Below are 20103 nucleotides of genomic sequence, written 5' to 3'. Positions count from 1 at the left end.
CTGCTTTATTCTCACTTATTTGCCCTTTTTCCTCTCTACTCCTCTCATCTCTTTTTCTTTAATTATCTCTCCTCTCCGCTTTTGCCCATTCCTCTCCTTCCCCTGTTTTCATGTTCTCTTGTTTTCTTTCCTTCCTCTTTCCATTCCTTTCCTCTCCTTTCTTTTTTCTTTTCTCTCCCTTTTTTGTCTCTTGGTTTCCTTTAGTCTCTTATTTCCACTCATTTCCCTTCTCTTTTCTTTTTCACCCCTTCTTTTTCTTTACCCTTCTGTTTTCCCACTCCCTCTTTTCCTTTCCTTTCCTTTCCTTTCCTATTTTCCCTTCCTTACCTTTTTCCTTCCTCTCCTCTGCTCTCCTCTTCCTTACCCTGCAGAGATCCAACGTTATTGGCAGAGCTTTAGAGAACCAATGCCAGGAGATTAAACTTGTGTCCTTTTCCTCTTCTTTTATTAAAACAGCCACTCTGTCACAACTGCTCAGCTTCTGTGTGTGTCTGTGTGTGTGTTTGAGATCTCTCTCCACACTCTAGCCCAGCTGTAGCAGAGCGGGATCCATGCTGAAACAGTGACTTTGTGTGTGTGTGTGTGTGTGTGTGTGTGTGTGTGTGTGTGTGTGTGTGTGTGTGTGTGTGTGTGTTTGTGTGTGTTTGCATGTGCTCTTAAACGAATTTATCAAGCTCTGTCTCTCCCACTGTGTTGTTTACTGTTTGCTTCAACACATGTAAATCCAAAATGCCTTAATGTCCCTCGATGTTTACATCATGCGTGATGAATGAATAAAGTAATTGTGATTCATGAAATGAAAGTGCAAACACATTCTAGGCTGGTCATTATACAGTTGAGTGTGTCGTGACATTGAATGCATAATGGGTTTATGCGATTAGCGTAAAGCACCGTAACTATTAATAGCTTCCTCCTGCTCAGATATATGATCTTTGATGTTTAACCAGGATATGTCGTCACCTTTTTTAGTATTTCATTTGACACAATTATTAATAATGCACCTTTTCACAGGCAGATAAAACCCTTTTTTTAATCCTCACAATTTGATGTCACATCAGGGCTGCTGCTGTCAGATAATCAGGAGCCTCTACTTTGAGTGTGACACGTTGTGGAAGACTAGTGATTTTGTTGTTGTACATTTACGTTCTTGACAACAAGTCACAGTCTACCTCAGTGAGTCACGCCGGCACATCCGTTCTCCCTTCCACTCCTACCTGTTCCCCTTAGTATTTGTCTGTGTGTTTGACCTCCAGCGTCCATACTGTGGCTGCAGCTTAAGATAATAATCAGCTCCCCTGGATCTCCACATGCTCCTGGAAATGATATATGGTCACAAGCAGAACCCAGAATGAAGCCAAATATCTGCGCCTCTGCGTCTGGATTGAATTTATGTATTTTGTTAAGGCATGGATAAGAAACTGAGGAGAATATTAAAGTTATAATACTCAACATTTCAGTTCTGGTGGTAATGCTAATAACGTCTTAATGATACTAGTTATTTTTCAAAATTTGTCATATCAGTAGGGGCATGAAACTCGCTTGGGGCAGCCACTTTGTCAGAAATATAGGATGATGAGCAGTCACTCTAGATATACTTGTGCCAACACAAACATGCCTCCTCTTCCACAGTTGATCACCCTTTGAATCTAGTGGGGGAATGGCAGACTCCGCCACTGACAAATTAGGCTGCTATATTGAAAGATAGTGTAAACAAATTTAATGGATATAGGAAAATGAATGCCAGCCAGATACAGTGTTAGAAATCTTAAGGATTATAACTTTGAAGAAACGGAGGTCATCTCAAAAATGTGTAACCCCCCCTTTTACATTTTAACCCCTGACCCCTGACGCCTTAAATAATTGTGCTTGGCCCTGCAGGTGTGCTGCCCTTTCTTTTGGGACCCTGAAATTAGTGTCTCTTATTTTTTGTTGGCCATCACATTTTTGTAAGGTAAGTACAGTAAACCATTGCCAGTATAGTTGTGTGTGTTATTGTGTAAAGATAATGTATGTGCACATTTTAAAGAGAAAATGCCCTGGTAAAGCTGTACTGCTTTGCTCATGATACTATACAATATCTTATGCACGTGTGGCTACAACAGAACTATGAGACAACACTACAGAACATCTGCCAGAGAAAAAAGGAAAAATTGTCTCTATCTTTGCTGTCATTTCTTGTATATGACTTGTACTGTATACATTTTCAACTGTACCTGAAATAAAATGAGAGCCTGTAGCCCGTTTGTGTGAGCTGATTAATGTTCTGTGCTCTGCATATTCCACCCCATTGTACATCTCAGCCAGACTCCAACTGTGGCAATCAATTCAATCAGCAGCGCTTATGAACCCATTACAATCTAGCTGAGAGCAGGCGGGGGCTGCATCCTTCAACTGGCCTCAGAGTAATTACTATTTAGTCAAGCCAAAAGGGATAGAAGGATGGAAGGATGGGTGGATGGGTAGATAGATGGATAGATGGGTGGGTAGACTAATAAAACCTGTCCCTAATGACTCGCATGTGACTATGAATATGCATTACTGCAATTGGGCAATAAGAGTGGGTGTTGCGTTATTTACACCCCCCCTCCCCCCTCTGAGAACGCTGTAGCACGTTGTCATGGTGACTAACGCGTACCATAGCAACAACGCTGCATGTTCTGAAGGCCAGAGGTCTCGTAGCGCCGTGAGGATGTCTACAGGCCTCGAGGGCGTAATATATGATGTAGGAAATTCATTGGCCACAACGCTGGCTGAGGCGGCCCACCACTCTCACCGCGTGCATAATTACAGGCTCAGCTCTCCATCGGCACAAGAAAAGAGATTTTAACAACGCTCCGAGTTAAATTTTCAAGCATGTGAACCGCTAACCTTTGGATGACAGCATGTATTCTTGTATCACTTGAATGGGAGTTGTAGTGCTGGTGTTGTTTGTGTACATGAGGGGCCAAATGTGGGGGTGCACAGGCAAAATGGTCAGAGGCCTCATAATCACTGATGAGGTATTTATTGTTTATTGCTTCTTCTTTAACAGCTCAATATTCCATTTACGCCTTTTATTTCCACTTAAGTAGCCTACAGGTTGGAAAAATCTCATTCACACTGTCATATCCCTATCATATATATTATATAACAGCCTGCTCAGACTCTTTATTAGATGTCATGTAGGTGCTTTGTACATCATTTATTTATTTCCATTGTTCGGTTTGGCTGCAGGTTAGTGGGGTCGAAGAGGTTGAATGAACCATGGCAAATTGCACCTGTGTACATGTTTCCATTTCATTCTATTCTAGTCTGTTACAAGGACAGCCCTTTTCACTATTGAGTACATGCACCCACTCCTTAGGTCCAGTGAAACACACTGTACTGCATTCTTGCAGATTTGGAAGCCTCTGCAGGCTATAAATTTGTGTTTTTATATTTAAATATTTGGCCTTTCAGAAACATAAGACTTGAAGTTGATGAATGACACTTATTGTATCAATTTAATGTAAAGCTCGCTGAGTTTATGCATACTGAAAGGCATATGGGGCGCCTGGTTAGCTCAGTGGGTAGAGCTGGCGACCCATGTACTGAGGCTGAGTCCTTGCTGCAGCAGCCCAGGGTTTGAATCCGACCTACGGCCCTTTGCTGCGTGTCATCCCCTCTCTCTCTACCTCCCTTTCCTGTCTATCTTTGGCTGTCCCTATCAAATAAAGATGATAAAAAGGCCAAAAGAATAACTTAAAAAAATGAAGCTCAGTTTGGTATGAAAACAATCAATTATGTTAAGAACTGGCTGTTGAGGGCGTAATGTTGGCTCTCCAGCTTCAGAAGAGATAGACTGGCATGTGTTATAATAAACATAGATTAAGTTGTTAAAGGTAGCTGGATCAACACATCAGTTTCAGGAAAGGGAGCCAGGACTCTGGAATGTTCATAAACAACAGTGTCTTTGGAAAACAGCAACAGTGTTGCTCTGAGTAACAGCCTTTTAATTCACAGCCAGTTGTTTTCAAATTGAAATACTGCTTGACAGGTTTGCCAATTGTTAATGAAGGCATTTTATGAAGCAAAAGATTTCCATATTGGTTTTTAGTTTACAATTCCAGGTAACCTACTGTACCACATTTACGCCACATACTTGACAGACAACCTACTGTAGCTGGAAATACAGTGACACCAGATTGACCAAGTCCTCAATAAGAAAAAGTATGATTTTTTTTTAGGCTTTTTGTTACCTAGCAAAGGGCCGTGAGTTGGAATCGAACACAGGCTGCTGCAGTAAGGACTCTGTACAGGTGAGCTACCAGACTTTCCCTGTCCTCCAAATTAAAAGAAATCCATGCCATACGGTCTAGAACGACAGATAGAATAGAATTCTGATCCAACGGCCCTATCGGCAGGATGACATTGTTTGTCTGTATCTTCCAAAAGTTACAAATCACTGGAAAATAAATCAGCTTCATGACGTAACAATGCATGGCTAAGGTTTGCTTGGGTTCCCACCTCAAAAAACAATCTAGTTAGGTTTAGAGAAACATCATGGTTTTGGTTAAAATGATGACTTTGTTAAGGTGAGTCTTGGCTGTCAGTTGAAAATGGCCTCCTATGTTAAAGTCTGATGTCTATGTGGACTTCAATCAATCTATAAACACTCATAATAAATAGAGGATAGAGCTTTCCGGACTGAAAAACCAATGCGGCACTGTCTTAAACATGCATTCTTTCTAACGGTCAGCAGGGGCAACAACACCGGTTTCAAAAAGAGGTCTGTTAGTAGTTAGTTAGTGAGTCTTAATGAGCTGACTTCTCACTTGATTTATGGACTCAGTAATTTCCTAATGAGTTTATGGTCTCGGTCTCCGGTTTCAGCGTTATTTTTCAGAGACATAGTTTAATATATTGTTTTTACTGTAATGCGAGAAAATTTGTGCCCAGGCTGGCCACCTTTTATTTTACAGCTACAGATGAGCCAAAACCAAGCGCACACCATCTCACAGCACGTCAGCACTTCTGCAAAAAAACAAGATGACTTTTATAACTTGATTTCCCCTATAATCTGCCATACTGCAGGTTTTCTACAGAGAGCTTCTTTATTTGCCGTCAATCTTTGCAAGCACCATGCTTCCCAGAAGAAATGCGCCAGATTAGTCTTCATAACACATAACACGTTCTATTTGTGTTTATATCAAAACTGTATTTTTACTCCAAGACTTTCAAATGAAATAGGAATTCCTGCCCTTTATGTTCCGAATACTTGTTAGTATATAAGTATGAATTACTGTGTTAGTTGATGGATATGAGATACAGCTTGGGTAAATGTGTATATTTAGAAAACAGAAGGAAATGCTTTTCTATGAAGGACCTGAGAAAGACTTTATATCCAGTATACTGCTGCATGTTCATTCTATCTAATATAAAAGAATCTATAACATGAACAGAACAAAATGAAATCATTCATTCTCATCTGAGGACATGCTCAGTGCTGTGATGGTTATATATTCCGCAACCTCCTTCTGCCCTCTGCTGTCCAACTACTGTAAAACAGAAAGGTACCAGCAATAGATGATTTACTTCATTCTGGAAAATGCCCGATTTGTCTAAAAACCAAGTTGCTGTGAACTCTGTGTCTTCGGTGGAATCATAAAACAAGATGTCTGCTCAGACTCGAGGGCCCCCCACACACAAACATCTAAATTTATAATTATAAACCTACTGATAAGGTTCCAATGGGTCTCCTCCAAACTTTACACCGCTGTGTGGAGGGGAGTCTAGTCTTGTCTAGTCTACACCCTCACATTAATGTGACCGTGCTCTCTAGATCATTTGTTGTCCCATTTTTTTGGAAGCTGCCATTTTTCCAATATAACTTTTAATTTGAATTCTCATTTTGTGAAATTCTTCTACAATCCAAGATTTTTTCTTACACTTTATAAGAGCTTATTTTAATAAAATAAGTAAGCAAGTTATCATATGCCCAAGTAGGCATCAATTTCTAATAATGTCCAAAATGTAAAGATTTGATGCAAGTCATAGAAAACAATGAGGTTATTGCTAACAATGTAATTGTAGCAGTAACAATTAGATGAGCCACATAAAATGAATTGACTTAAATTTTATTCATTGTAAATTGTTTTTATCATACGTCAGTTGTTTCAATAGGTAATTTCATAATTTACTTTAGTGGAAGAAAACTGAGCAGACTCTAATTAGTGGTAACATTTGTACAAAGATATATTTAAGTTAGTCTTACTTTATTCAGATAAATTCTGTTAACATATTTTGGAGAAATGCTGCATATGAGTATACTATACTTTTATACTATACTGGTTTTAGGTGCATGTAACTAAATGTAATTGTTAAAATTACTTAAGTTACCTCAACAATAAATTTGAGTTACTGGTACTCAAATAAAATATTTTATATGTTTAAATTGTTTGAGTTAATAAACTTAAATGCTTTACGTCAATTGGTTTTCTCAAAAAGTTTGAGTTGAGATAACTTACCAGGTGTACCTCGTGTTTACTGCTTTGTTGCTTATGTGTCCTGCCAAGCTGATGTATTGGAGATGTATAAAATAATTAATTTGAGGCAGCATGTTGCCTAATAAATGCATTAGGTGGACATTGGAGAAATGTAATTTATTCACCCACTTCACAGTTTACAGTCTGCAATCCACCTTCCTTGCACATGTTTGTACTGTAAGAGGAAGAATGAAATAGAAACACAGCAAATAAAAACAGGAGATCCCTCATACGCTTATGGATGTATTTTAATAAAAATAATTCTGTCAAAATTAAACAGAATACAATATTTCTTTTTTAACATGTTTCCAGTACATAGGTTTTTTTTTTTTTCAATTATCATTTTTCCTTTTTTTTTTTTATATCATTTTAAAGGCTTTAAAAGTCATGCTAAGTAGAGGGTAACTCAATTCACAATTGTTTTTTTATTTTATTTTATTTTTTGCTAAAACTCAAAAATCAAAATATGAAATTAAAATTATGATAGAAGTCAATTGTGCACAGCTTGTCTGCGATGCCTAAATCCATTTCTCCGGCCTCTCCAGAAGAAGTTCATGTGGCTTCAGAGGCCTCGGGCCCATTTTCAAAACAGTCCGTCCTTTCCTTAAAACAATCACTGATCACATCAGTGGCTATGTCTATGCAGGGATTAGAGGAAGGGTGCGTGGTAACAGCGCTGAGACGCAACCCAGGCTCAAAACACAAAGGACAGCTGGGAGACTCGTTCCCTACAGGTATGCAACAGAGGTTGTTCTTTCACATACAGGTGTGTGTGTGTGTGTGTGTGTTTGTGTGTGTAACAGAAGTCCTTTACAGCTGTAGAAGAAGTTGCTGTGAGTGTATACTGTATGTGTGGTTTTTAGAATAGTTCCTATTATAGCAGAAGGTCTTTATAAAAACCAGCTTGGTAAAAAGTTAGACCACATACCCTGTAGTAAACCCCACACTGCATATACACATCTCCAGTATTATATTATTCCATATGTCTCTACCATAGACTTAAAATGCTCTTATAAATGGAAATATACACTTCAGGGTGGATCCACAAGCCATTTGCCAGGTCACAACAAAGCAGCAGGAGTGACAGCGTGCCACCATTCAGTCAATATTCAGTCACTGTTATTTGGTAGAAAACAAAAGAATGTTTCAGATAAAGCTAAAGGGGTGGTGATGATCACAATCAATCCAATTATTGATGCATATGGAAAAATCATACAGTGGAGTAGGATTTATAGTTTTGCCTGTTCAGATACAGAGACAGAAAGCTAATGATGATGATGATGATGATGATCTTGACTCGCCCACTTCCTCAAAAAACAACAACACTTCTGATGAATGATAATGGCGATAAAATGTCAGTATTACATTTGTGCTTCTAAAAGAAAGGTCCAATGTGAATAATGCTATATTAGTTACAATAATAAATAAACAAGACATTATGAAATGAATAATCTGTTGTACAGATAAAATACGTAAAGGAATCAAAACTCAACTCAGACCCCATGAACTGCCAGTGGGAGCTTATCTATGTTCCCAAGCTCCTTAGTTCCCTAACCCCCTGACCATAATCCCTAGAACTGGGAACAAAGGACCCTGGGAACATAAATACTGCCAGTTAGCGAATTAGCTCCATTTGGCTACAGCAAAGAGTGTCTTGTGTCCTTTTGCTCTTCACAGAGTTGTGTGTCTTTCTTCTCTGAGGAACTTTCTCACAATCACAACACTGCCAAAGTCGCTCTGAATGAATCAACTAACGTTAGCTGCTGCCGCTAACACTGGTTCTTCCCTTAAATGCTGAGTAATCCAAGCCCACAAGCCAGCCTAGCTAGTTAGCTGGCTAGGTAGGTAGCATATGTAGCCTTGTCAAGCTAAATATAAAGAAGGGTTGGGTAAGGTTTAAGAGCAGCAGCAACTAGCTGGTTGATTCAACGTTGCTTACTAGCTAGTCGGGGGGGTCATCCCTATGTTCCCTGGGTCCTATGTTCCCCACTAAGGTTAGGGTTCCCCGGTCCCATACAAAGTGGGGAACACAGGACCCGGGGAACACAGGACCCGGGGAACACAGGACCCGGGGAACACAGGACCCGGGGAACACAGGACCCGGGGAACACAGGACCCGGGGAACACAGGACCCGGGGAACATAGGTTCCCCCAGTCGGTTAGCTACTAGCTATGAGGAGCAAGCTGGCTAACTGTTTGGAGCAGTGTTTGAGCCCTGTGATTGAGCCTCGGTGACAACAGCACTGTGATGAAAAGTGTCACCAGTAAAACGGCCATAATAGAATAAAAACAGACTTTTGAAAGAGGGCATTTCGAATAGACCAGCATGTGAAATGAAATTACAATGTACTGGTTAAATTATTTTCATTCATATGCTTATTTATTTCATAATGTCTTATTCATTCATTTGAAATTGAACACTCTGGGGCTGCATACAAAGTGGCTGCCAGCTGTTTTTAATGCTGTTCGGGGCTGGAAGTGGTAATTGGTCATTTTGTCACTACTGATCTGACTCCAGAAAAAGACCCCCTGAACAGGAGCAATGTGGTTACTTTGTAAATTTCATGGTGGCCAGCAGCGAACCTGAACAATAAAAAGACCTTTCCTTTGCATCAAGGGTTTGTTCTCACTGGGAAACACAAACCTGTGGTTTTGGGGTTTATAAATAAACTTGACTTGACCATGTCCTACAGTCCAATAACAGGTAGAACATAGTCAAGTCAAGCTTATGGGTGTTAGAGAAGTGGAGGTGTCTGAGTGGAGGGGAAAAAAAGCCTTTTTCCAACACATACAACTGGTTTTCACAACGTTTAAGTGGTTTGGAATCAAATGCCCAAAATGAAAGAAAGACTGTGATTTAATTATCACAAAGTGCAACCGAAAATTAAAAACCTTCCCATTTGGCAAATGATTTCACCTTTTAATTTGAAATTCTAATTGCGACACCACATGCACAGAGCAGGTCAGGCTGTGGAAGAAGTACAAAAAAGACTGCAGTAATGAAATCCCCAGGGGGAACTTGACTTTTAGCCATACACACAAGGTGCTTGTTAGTCTGCCTTTGATACAGATTTTTCTCTTTGCTGGCATCAAGGTGACCATGATAATAGTGTTAGGTTGGGTCCTGAGAGTGGGGTGTTGTAGCTGCAGCTGGGGCTGAGCTCTGCCACCTACAACATGACTGATTGGTTGATGCAGAGGTCGTTACAGTAAAATTAAGGCTCCAACACCTCTAATATTCCAACTGAATCCCTTGTTACTGGCAGTGTTTGCCACTACAGGGACCCTTCAAGTATGGTTTTTTTGGTGTGTGTGTGTGTCCTGTTCTTTGGCTACTAACCTGTTAGCTCAAAGTATTTTATTCTTGAAAAATTACATCACAGTTTGTTTTCCAACTTTCTGGAATAATCCAAGGACCCACTTTTGTCTTACATCAGTCCATTTTCTAGCATTTCCTACTGTATGGTATCAGCCTTTACCAGAGTTAATGATCTGCTCCACACAATCAGTGGTGTTCATGCTGAGAACTCGCCATCCGCAATGCATACAAAGACATGAATGCACTTCAAAGTGGCTCAGAGGCTGTCTTCTGTATCTCAATAAAGATGTTAATATACCTCAGGTTTAGTTAAATTGACCTACAGATGTGGGGGTCACTCTGATAACCAGATGTGGGTATTGTGGTCGGTGATATGGTGAACAACAACAATGTGAGTAAAATACTGATGGCAGGGAATCAAAATCCACCCATTAAAACAGAAGAAAAAATAAAAAGGGGAGTTACAATTTGTTTTGTCCAGGATGAGCAGCACAACAAACTGACAAAAAAAAGAACTATAAAAATGGCTAGATAAACAGAATAATAATTAATTATCTTTAAATAGTGTCACACATTTCTTTATTTGATAATACTAAATTAAAAGGAAGCTTTCTTCTCTCTCGATCTCCTCCGCTCCTCTGTCTGTGCTGCTGGCTCGGTCTGACGGACAGCCAAACACACCAACCACACGCATGCTCTTTCCTCCGTCGCCATGACAACTACCTGCTGGACATGCCTTCTCTCAGTGCTACTTAACATTAACCTGTGGAGAGACAGGTAATTATCTAAGCGAGGTAATGAATGAATGTAGCATGATTGAAACAGCTTGCTTTCCTATTCATGTACAGAAGAAATGTAACATACTGTTTTGGTCTTTTTATTTTGCTTGGGAGTAATTGTTCTGATCCAAAAGTATCATCATTTCAAATATTAGTTTTACCTGGATCTTATTCTCAGAATTGTGGTCCTTGTGACTATGGGTTGTAGAGCTTTGAATCTCTGCCCAAAACCGATTGGCCCCGAGCCACCATGTCGGGTTCAGGCCCAAAACTGCTGTCATAGGTCGGACTCGTACAGAATACAATTTAAAATTTTTGTAGTTTAACTGTAACTAATGAATTTGTTATTTGTTTTAATAATCAAATGTTCTGTATTATATGCACAATGTAGTTTGCTTTAGCTTGTAATAAATAATTAAAATAATTTATTTTAAGCAGAAATTTGTGCTAACTTTGCAGTCGCCACCTCGGTTGTAGACAGGGAAAACACCACAAGCCTCCCAGAGTTGTCAAAATACCGGTAAACGTACATTTTACATAAATTATTTGAAACGCTTGTCGTCAAGTTTGGCTGAAAATTAGCACACAAATTGGGCCCCTGCGTTAGCTATTTTAGCTAACGGCATAGGGAGCTATTTCCGGGCTAACCAAGCTAGCTAACCAAGTTAGCGGCACACCAGTTTGTTTAAGTGTGCGAGGCTGTGCGTCGCTGTGAATACATGATAGACGTAGTGGAAAACATAAGATTTGATGTTATAATCTTCTCCACCAGGCGAGCCACCAGAGCGCAGAAAGGTTCTGCTTTTATGGTGAAACAACTTAGTCGGGGTTAGGCTTAGCATCCAAGAGGGCATTTTTGTTGTGTTTTTTTTCAGCATCGGAGCACCAGGCAGGGCGATGGGTCCATATGGTTAAGAAACAGCAACAACAACCCCTATAAAGCTATCAAATACTTTCAGGACACTATTGTAATATCTGATTAGTTACTTTCAGTAACTCTGGGGCAAATGTTTGATATTTTTTATGTAAAATTTAGGTTCATCTGGAAAGTTTACGGAGGCTTGTGTCGCTTGCCATGAAATACGTTGTTAGACAGGTGTCGATCCTTTAGTATCTCCACAACGGAGGTGCAAAGATAGCATGTCAGAGTCAGAGCTACCACAATTCTGAGAAAGATCTAGCCTGAAATTAAACACAACTTTCTTTTAACTCACCAACCACCAACATTGTGCAAAGCATCAGTATTGCTGCTATGGTCGGCTACAGTCTAATGTGGGTTAGGCTATTATTATACTACATGAACTTACTCACCTGGACCTGGGCTAGTGCAAAAAGTTGTCTACTCTGGCGAAGGAGCAGGAACCAGACCGGACTCGGGCCATGAGCTGAACACACTCTGTGGCCTGGCCGAGCGCTAACATCAACGGAGGCTGCTTAGGCAGATTTTGGGACTCTGGAGGAGAAAAACAAAATCAAGCAGGGGTGCAGCACATGAGTCACACTGTATCAAATTGTGTGAGTCTGGGCATGAAAGCACCCTAATATCAGAGAACACAGTCTCCATTATATTTGTCTTCCTCAGCTGTAAATGTACCCTAATCCTTCTCTGATGTTCTAACTTTGAAAGAGGCTGTTTGCTGCCTTCCTTCTTGTACAGACAATAGATGTACCAACAGAGATACAACAGATAACCTGTCAAATTAGATTTCATTTTTCATTTCATTGTCCCATAATTCAGTTCATCAGTTAATTCAGTGTGCACATTATGGTCTGCTTCTACTAACTGACAGGAATCTATGAAACATGTTATTATACAAATTGTCTTGGACAGCAGATGATTTGAAAGGTGGTTCAAGGCCAGTTATTTCAAAAATGGCCAAAAAACATTGTTAAAAAAAATCCATGGTGAACTGATCAGATATTCTACGTAAAATGAAGGTAAATGTGGTAGACTTTATATCTAAGACAGGGACAATGTTAACCGTTTGTTTTCTTTACATCGTCATGGAGTTACGGTAAAAAAAAAACTGCAGTTGTAGTTTGAACACACAGCGTGTCTGTGCCGGCTCTTTACCCAGTATGGCGCTGTTGAGTGCGGAGCAGAGTGATTCTCTCTGCGTAGGGTCTAACTGCTGGCCAACGGGGCAGTTCCACGGGTCGGAGTATGCTAGCAGGCTAAATGCATCCTACACCGACAGACAGACAGACAGACACAGAACAGAGGGGTCCATATGAGTACAGAGCAGTGCATACCCTAGGTTGGGCTTATAATGTGTCATTTAACCTTCCCTACATGTATCCATACATTTCTGAGGGCAAAGTGAAGCAATGATCGATTAATGACTCGACATTCCAAAGTGGTATAAATAAGCAACATAGCTATGAGTAGGCATGGGGCCATATGAAAATTTCATGTCATGATTATCCTGGCCAAAGTAATTGCGATTCAAGATATTATTCAGATAATCAACTAAAAATACCAAAAACTGACTGGAGAGATGTGGACTCCTCCTTGTGGCAATTAAGAATCCAGAAATCAACATGAGACTGTACGCTAGAGAGCTAGACAGCTTTTTCAAGTCACTCATTTACAATTTTTCCAATAATAACAGTTTCTTTTATCTCAATGCGTGACAATTTTGTACATCGTCACTCATTATTAACATACAGTTATTAACAGTTCTGTGCACATTTTGGCCTCTTTCAGCTCATGTTTTTGGTTCTCTAGCTGTGCATAGACAGTATGTTTGAATCCCACGTGTCATCGGCATATAAAAGCACAGTCAGCTTCCAACAAACAAACCTAGACCCTTTGCTTTCAGCCCAGCACACGGCAGAGAACTGGTGTTACTGAGTGACTGTTGAACATAATCTTACACTCACTCAGACAGAGACGTAACATTACTTCTTACTTCTTACTGGAAAAGTGTCCATTTCTAAGGGCCTAGTTTGTTGTGATGGAAGTTTTGCTATCATGCAATACAAAATTCCTATTATATTAGAAACCGGCCAGTGTTGAACAAACAACTACAGACAAGCCCCTACGCCGAAACGTTATCTTTCCCGTGCAGTCTCTATTGTTTTTCCAGAGCCTCTATTGTTCTCACAGTGGCTGCTTATGAATCACAGCTTGCAGTACACGGCCATTTGAGCCTTCTCACGGCACCACAGAACTGACCCACTGGTTGTAAGACAGTTGAGACTATCTGCTTTATTACAGCTCATCCTAATTGAAACATCACTTAAATTCCTGCAGTGGGTACAGAATGCCGTCAACTGGTGCCAACGGAAGAAATCTCTTCAGCCCAGTTTTGGCATCGCTTTAATCTGTTGTAGCACAGCTGTTTACTGGAATCAAGATTGTGTGCACATGCAGTGGTGTGAGCGTACCTGTAACATCTTCTTATGTGTGGCGTTCTTGCCGTACTCGCGGCACAGCTGTTCATTGAGTGCCTGCAGCTCCCGTCCAAACTGGATCATCCTCTCTGTAGCCGCCTGGTTCCCTCCGCAAAGCTGTCTGCTATTACTACAACCCTCATCTGCTGGCAACAGAGACACACGGTTAAAATGCACCTATTGAAACAGCACGTTGGAAGTTGAATGTAAAAAAGCAAAAGGCAAGGTATGCAACAAAGCACATAAAGATGAATCAAGGAATAAGTGAAATGAAACAGATAAGATGCCTAAAGTTGCTTATATGCTAGCAACAGTAGCATGTAGAGTTTAGATCTATATGTGTGCCTGTGTGTGTGCGTGTGTGTACCTGTGACCCCGTTGCCAATGCTGTTGTCGTCTGGCTGAAGGATCTCTTCGTGCTTGTATGTGCCATTCATGATCCGTGCAGAGGAGCCCTCAACAACCCCGTTGGTATAGTGCTCTGCTTCGATCTCCATCTCACTGTCACTACACACACGCACACACACACACATACACGCACACACAAACACAGCAGGCACATGGAAGCAAAGGATGAAGGTTCACAAAACATGATGTAAACATGTTATGCTCCAAGTGACTGGCCCAGCTAATTTCAACCTGACAGACAGACAGAGCAACAACTGGCAGTCTAAACACGACTGAAGATAACACTGAACAGAGGTGATTAAGCCCATGTTATGAATAGAGTATGATAACACTTTATTTATTATTTACACTGCTGGAGACCAGACGACATCGCTACACACCACAGAAGTCCATTGAGGCAAGAAACACCAAGCATTAGAGACACCCAGACAGGTTTAACCAGCACTTTTATTACAGGAAGTCAGGGCTGAATGAAACGTTTGTGTAGCAGCATTTATCTTTTGTCACTTCCAAAGACGTAGTTTAGACAGTACGATTAAACTGAGGATTAGCTGAAAACCTGAATTGTCCCTAATTTACTAATTTGCACATTGTTAAGCTGTTACTAGCGCAGTGGCTACATCTGTGACTTTGCTCCAGGCGACATGATTGACGCAAAATTTCCCCTGTTCGTGTATTCATGCGAGTTGACAATATTCAACTCATATTGCCAGGCTTTTGCAGTGTCGTGTAGGGAAGGCCGGTGAGACGGAGCTGCTGTTCACTGCTCGAGCCCGAGGAGCTCTGCAGAAGAGAGCTGGCAGGAATAAACACCTGCAGTCACACAGGATTCTGCTCTTATCTGGAGCCGTTTTCCAGCAAGAGGAGAGCTTGGAGTTTATTTTTTAAACTTTTGGGATTAAAAAAAGTGGATTTATCTTCACCCTCTTCCCGTCACCCCTCCTCAACCCGTCTGCTGCGAGCCACAGAGGTGCCCATTTTTAGCCATCTGTGTGCACACTGAGCTCTATGATACTACTCTAGATTTCTCTGAGAAAAGTATGAGAGGCAGTTGGACTACCTGGTAAGAGCTGAAAATATGTGTATGTTACTTGATTCTATCAGTTTCTTTACTATATGACTCCATTCAGAAAACAAAAGTTGTTTGCTTGTTAGCTAGCTGCTACATCTGATAGAATTACCACAGCCCCACACCACACCTGTTGTACATCAGCTGTGGAGGTAACACCAGTTTATCTGCTCTCAATGAACCCCACAGGTTTCCTACCTGGTTTCCTGGGTGCTGTTGGCGCTGTGTGGCTGGCTCTTAGTGGAGTCGGAGGAGTTGGACTCGGAGTAGTTGACGGAGGAAGGGGAGGAGGAGGTGGAGGAGGAGGCGGAGGAGGGGTATTTGACGCTGCTACTGCCAGCGCCGCTGTGGCTCTTTGACTTGTTGGTAGGAGTCACCCCATTACTGCAGGTCGGGCTGTCTGCTCCTAGATGGGGGTGGGGGGTGGAAGGAAAACACAAACGCATATCTCATTTCTTACAGCGGCTGGGAAAATAATTCTCATTTCCATCTGTGTGAGCCTGTGTACCTCCGGTGTGCAGGTGTGTGTTGCTGGCTCCGTGGCGGGGGCTGAGGCTGGGTGAGCCAGGGTAACTGTCCTGGGACTTGGGCGAGCGGATGGTCAAGCAGCAAACCTCACTGTCTGTACCGTTCACCATCTCCACGAACTGACGACACCTAAAAAGCAACAAAAACAACGCTTTTAAAGGAAGAGGTACCGCGCATTTCTCGTCGACTCCACATCCACAGCAGCATTAGTGAAGGTTTTTAAAAATTACTGTTACAGCATCTCCTGGATTCGATCTTGATCGAAAATATGCTGACTTACTTCAACATGAATAGTAGGTTGGGGTTGTGTTCTAACAGGCCGGGGTAAAGCTGCTGAGTAGCTTCTATGGCTTCCCCCACTCGTCCTGCCAGCACCAGCTTCTGTATTCCTATTAGACAAAAAAAAACAGGGTGCTATTTACAGTATATTGATCAAGAGGAACCATGGTTTCATGGCAAACATTTGATAGAGGATATATATTCATAGAGATCATTAGGGACAAACAATACCCACAGTATCTAATTCTGAACATCTTTTCTTTCAGAATGGTGGTACACTTACAATTTAGTCCATATTTAATATCTGATTTGGATAGCAGAAAGGTATTATTTGACAATAAGATGAGTTTGCCGGTAAAAATCTTTAGCATTAGTACAGGGAGTCCATAAATCCAATGTCAAAGTGAATACTGGATTATGCTGTAAAAACAGGCTCAGAAACACCACCAGTCCCGGAACATTCTTCAGTTCTGTTAAATGACTTCTTACTTATTATTTGTTACAAGTCAAATGAAAATGTGACTGAATGAATATGTGTGTGGTTGCTCTGTTCACTCACTCTGTCTGTTCTTTATAGATGTCTGGTCCTCTTGTATCATGGTCTCTGTAGCTCTGGCGAAGGCTGTTGCGGTGGCACAGTACCCATGATGCACCAGGTAGCTGGACACCATACTGGAGACAAAACATGACAACACAAAAGAAAAGTGTGTTAGTCTGTGTCTAATGCTTTCTGACTTCCCAGTACTGCCTGTGGCTCTCAGCCACCAGCCAACTGGTTCCCACTGAAGAAATACATCTTTATAAACAGGTTACAAATATATAGTTTCATTATTTTAAAAAAGCTCAACAATTTCCTAACAAAGAAGCTCACTGTAGTTTTTAGTCAACATCACTCAAACAGGAGTAAATTTGTTGGGGACTATTTTTAGTAATGGACAAATCCACATTTGGTGTATGAGTTAGTATTTACAGATTTACAGCAGCAGGACAGTGTATTTGGATAGGGATGGGACGATATACAATATTATTAAAAATAAATGTATCGTGGTGAATTTCCATTATCATGATAGTCGTTAATATCCTCACATGGCATGACTTGTAAAAGTTGTCTAGCTCACCGGCATTTTGTCACCAGTGCACATCCACTGAGAATGGACTTTACAGTGAAGTAGGAGACATCGTGTGTCCAGCAGGAAAACTTTAGAAATGAACAACATTTGCATATTCAGAAATTCTCGAGGTTTTAATGAGGTGGAAGGAGTAGGTGAACTTTTTAAGAATTTTAATGTGGAAATTAAACTTTTGCTGAAGGGAAAACATATCAGTCCAGAGATATTTTTTAATTTTTGTTCAGCTGCTGCATGCTGCCATATTCTTTGCTTTAAGATGAAGCTATATTGCTGTAGCGTCCCTCAAACCAGTGTGTTCTCATACTGACAGTATGTGTGTTTGTGTGTTTGTGAAGGTGTGGGGACTGGATCCTACTTCTGCAGGACGGCCTGCCACTCCCCCAGCCTCTCTCCTATGGGGAAGCGAGCAATCATGCCATGGATTTTGGCCCGCCATTCACTCATGTAGTCCTCGATGTCAAAGACAAACGGCTGCTGGCCGAAGTTGGCGTCTACAATCTCACCCGGAGTTTGAAGCCCCACAGTGGGGTACAAGTTGGGCTGGAAAACATTAAAGATAAAATATATTCACTGTTAAAATGGTCAGTTTCTGCACTGTTTTGAGCATTTTTTAAATACTGGATGACATAAACATTCATAGCTGTGTATTAGACCAATAATTGCATCAAAGGTGCATAATCTTACAACAGTAATGAGCTGCATGTTGATGTTTGTCTGACTATAGCTTATGGAACAGGGGCACTAAACATTGCAATCAGACCCAGAAGCAAATATACAGTAAGAATTGTCCACAAGTTCTTAAAACTTTTGGTTATGAAAAGCTTCAGGTTATGGCTTGTTAAGATCCTGTAATGGAAAACTGCCACTGGGTAAACAAGCTGGATAACTGCACAAACAGTGAACTGACTTTTTACTAAGCTGTCATTAGATTATAGGGTTCAGCCAGATTTTGGTCTTTTGGTATATGCAAAAACCACCAACAGGGTATGAAATTAACACCAACACCCGGTTGAATGCTGGTTGGGTTCGACAGTGGTTGGTAACTCCATCTGCTCTTGCAGCCACTGTGGCCAGCAGCCAACTGTGATTTTGAGTTTCTGTTCTATTCTTAAAACCTTAAAATCTGGCTGGTAAAACCTTTAAAGTGGCTGTTCTTTGCAAGGGAATGTTCCAGATACTGCGGCCACCCAACCCAACTGCCAACATAGGCTAAAATTAGATATGGACCTGCAGGGTCGATGTCCGGTTATATATTATTTCACAGTCTGTCACTAGTTACAGGAACGGTATGATAAGAATCATAAGGGTTTGGTATAAAAATATTAGCTTAATGTGTAGAAACATGTGTTAAAAGTATTAAAAGTGTAGTTTGTTTAGGGTAATACTGTAAATCTTCCTCAAATATCTTCATGGCTGCCAAGCGGCTATAGAATTAGGCAGTGATGGAGGTACCTGAAAGAGGTATGTCAATGAAAGCACAGCAATAGAAGCATTTAACATTAAAAGTAAGCACTGTTAGAGTTCAGTTGGTATATCTTGAAAATGATGCTGCAATGAAGTGATGCACATATACTGATACTTACAGGGAGGTCTGTGAAGGCTACACCTAATGGACAAAAGGACAAACAGTTCAAGTTACAGTATACATGATGATTTCAAGCTATAAATGAAGCAATAATAATAACAAACTATCCATTCTTACAGTAAAACATGTTCACCAACCTAAACTGATGCCATTTTTGGTGTAAAAGCAAGTGTTGTTGATGAGGTTAACACAGCAGCCAATCACGTCCCCTGTGGTGAATGTTGGGCCGTATGGTTGGCCGGTCCCGGAGGAGCAGAAGGAGTGGCCGTCGTCTCCATGGTAACCGTATGAGTGCTTGTCCCACCCTAAAATAGGACATGGATTAGGACTAGTTTTGTTATTTTATACTCGTTATGAAATGTGTGTTGTTAGCCAAACAACAGTGGAAAAGGTTGATCAGGGTGCATGTTGTTTTGTAGCACCAGTGGGTGAACCCACAGGAGCATTTGAGGTGAAGTGACTTGCTCGAGGTCAGTAGTTGCTGCTGAAGGAGAGGAGACAGTTACTCATTGACTTCTGCTGCTCAGATTTTCCCATCTGACTACCACTGCCTGCAGGGTGTCTCATGAAAATACACACACACACACACACACACACACACACACACACACACTTTCTGACTCTTTGGCATGCGGTGCAATGCAGTAGATGACCAGCAGGGGGATCTCGTCTATGTAAAGAAACTGGTGAGTCACTGCCAACAGGAACAGCAGCACAGGAGGCTGAACCAGGAGACACGAGGAGAGGGAAGAGGATGTCATGATTTGCTCATTAAACTTAGCTTACTGCAGCTGGAGACTTCCTCATTATTCAATACACTGAGAGTATGGCAATGTTTTATTTTACAAGTTCCTAATTTCCTTAAAATCTCACAGGAAGTTTTCTGGAAGCACTAGTCAGATAGTGTTCCATAGTCCTCTTTCCCAGCAGACATTTTGACTTGTCATAGTAGGAAAAGCACAGCTGTTACTAATAACAATGGCTCCAGCTAGAGTAATGATGGTCCCGCTATTGTGCACAAAGTGACTGCATTCTCAATACCAGGACCCTGACACTGAAGCAGCTTAAATGGTTATTATTATTTACACCTGAGCTTTCCTAGCGTGA

The 20103-nt window shown here is 41.0% G+C and overlaps 1 protein-coding gene across 2 annotated transcripts in view; it reads right to left on the bottom strand.

Annotated features, from left to right (window-relative positions):
- Positions 1–6733: 6733 nt before the first annotated feature.
- ranbp10 (RAN binding protein 10) overlaps positions 6734–20103 on the bottom strand; it is a 32844-nt gene continuing 19474 nt past the window's right edge. The window contains exons 4-15 of one of the 2 annotated variants that reach the window (XM_051383205.1): positions 19134–19301; positions 18995–19017; positions 17767–17951; positions 16841–16953; positions 16283–16391; positions 15983–16131; positions 15673–15880; positions 14365–14504; positions 13992–14143; positions 12676–12787; positions 11913–12054; positions 6734–10585 (exon numbers count right to left, since the gene is read on the bottom strand). In XM_051383205.1, coding sequence (XP_051239165.1) covers positions 11924–12054; positions 12676–12787; positions 13992–14143; positions 14365–14504; positions 15673–15880; positions 15983–16131; positions 16283–16391; positions 16841–16953; positions 17767–17951; positions 18995–19017; positions 19134–19301 — 1490 coding nt within the window. In that variant the 3' untranslated portion in view covers positions 6734–10585; positions 11913–11923. The remainder of the gene's footprint in view (positions 10586–11912; positions 12055–12675; positions 12788–13991; positions 14144–14364; positions 14505–15672; positions 15881–15982; positions 16132–16282; positions 16392–16840; positions 16954–17766; positions 17952–18994; positions 19018–19133; positions 19302–20103) is intronic. The other variant, XM_051383206.1, reaches the window with a different exon arrangement.

This window comes from Dicentrarchus labrax, unplaced genomic scaffold (genome assembly GCF_905237075.1).
Source record: "Dicentrarchus labrax unplaced genomic scaffold, dlabrax2021, whole genome shotgun sequence".
Classification (NCBI taxonomy): domain Eukaryota; kingdom Metazoa; phylum Chordata; class Actinopteri; family Moronidae; genus Dicentrarchus; species Dicentrarchus labrax.
The sequence above is the reverse complement of the archived record's forward strand: the minus strand, read 5'-3'. Positions and strand labels throughout refer to the sequence as shown.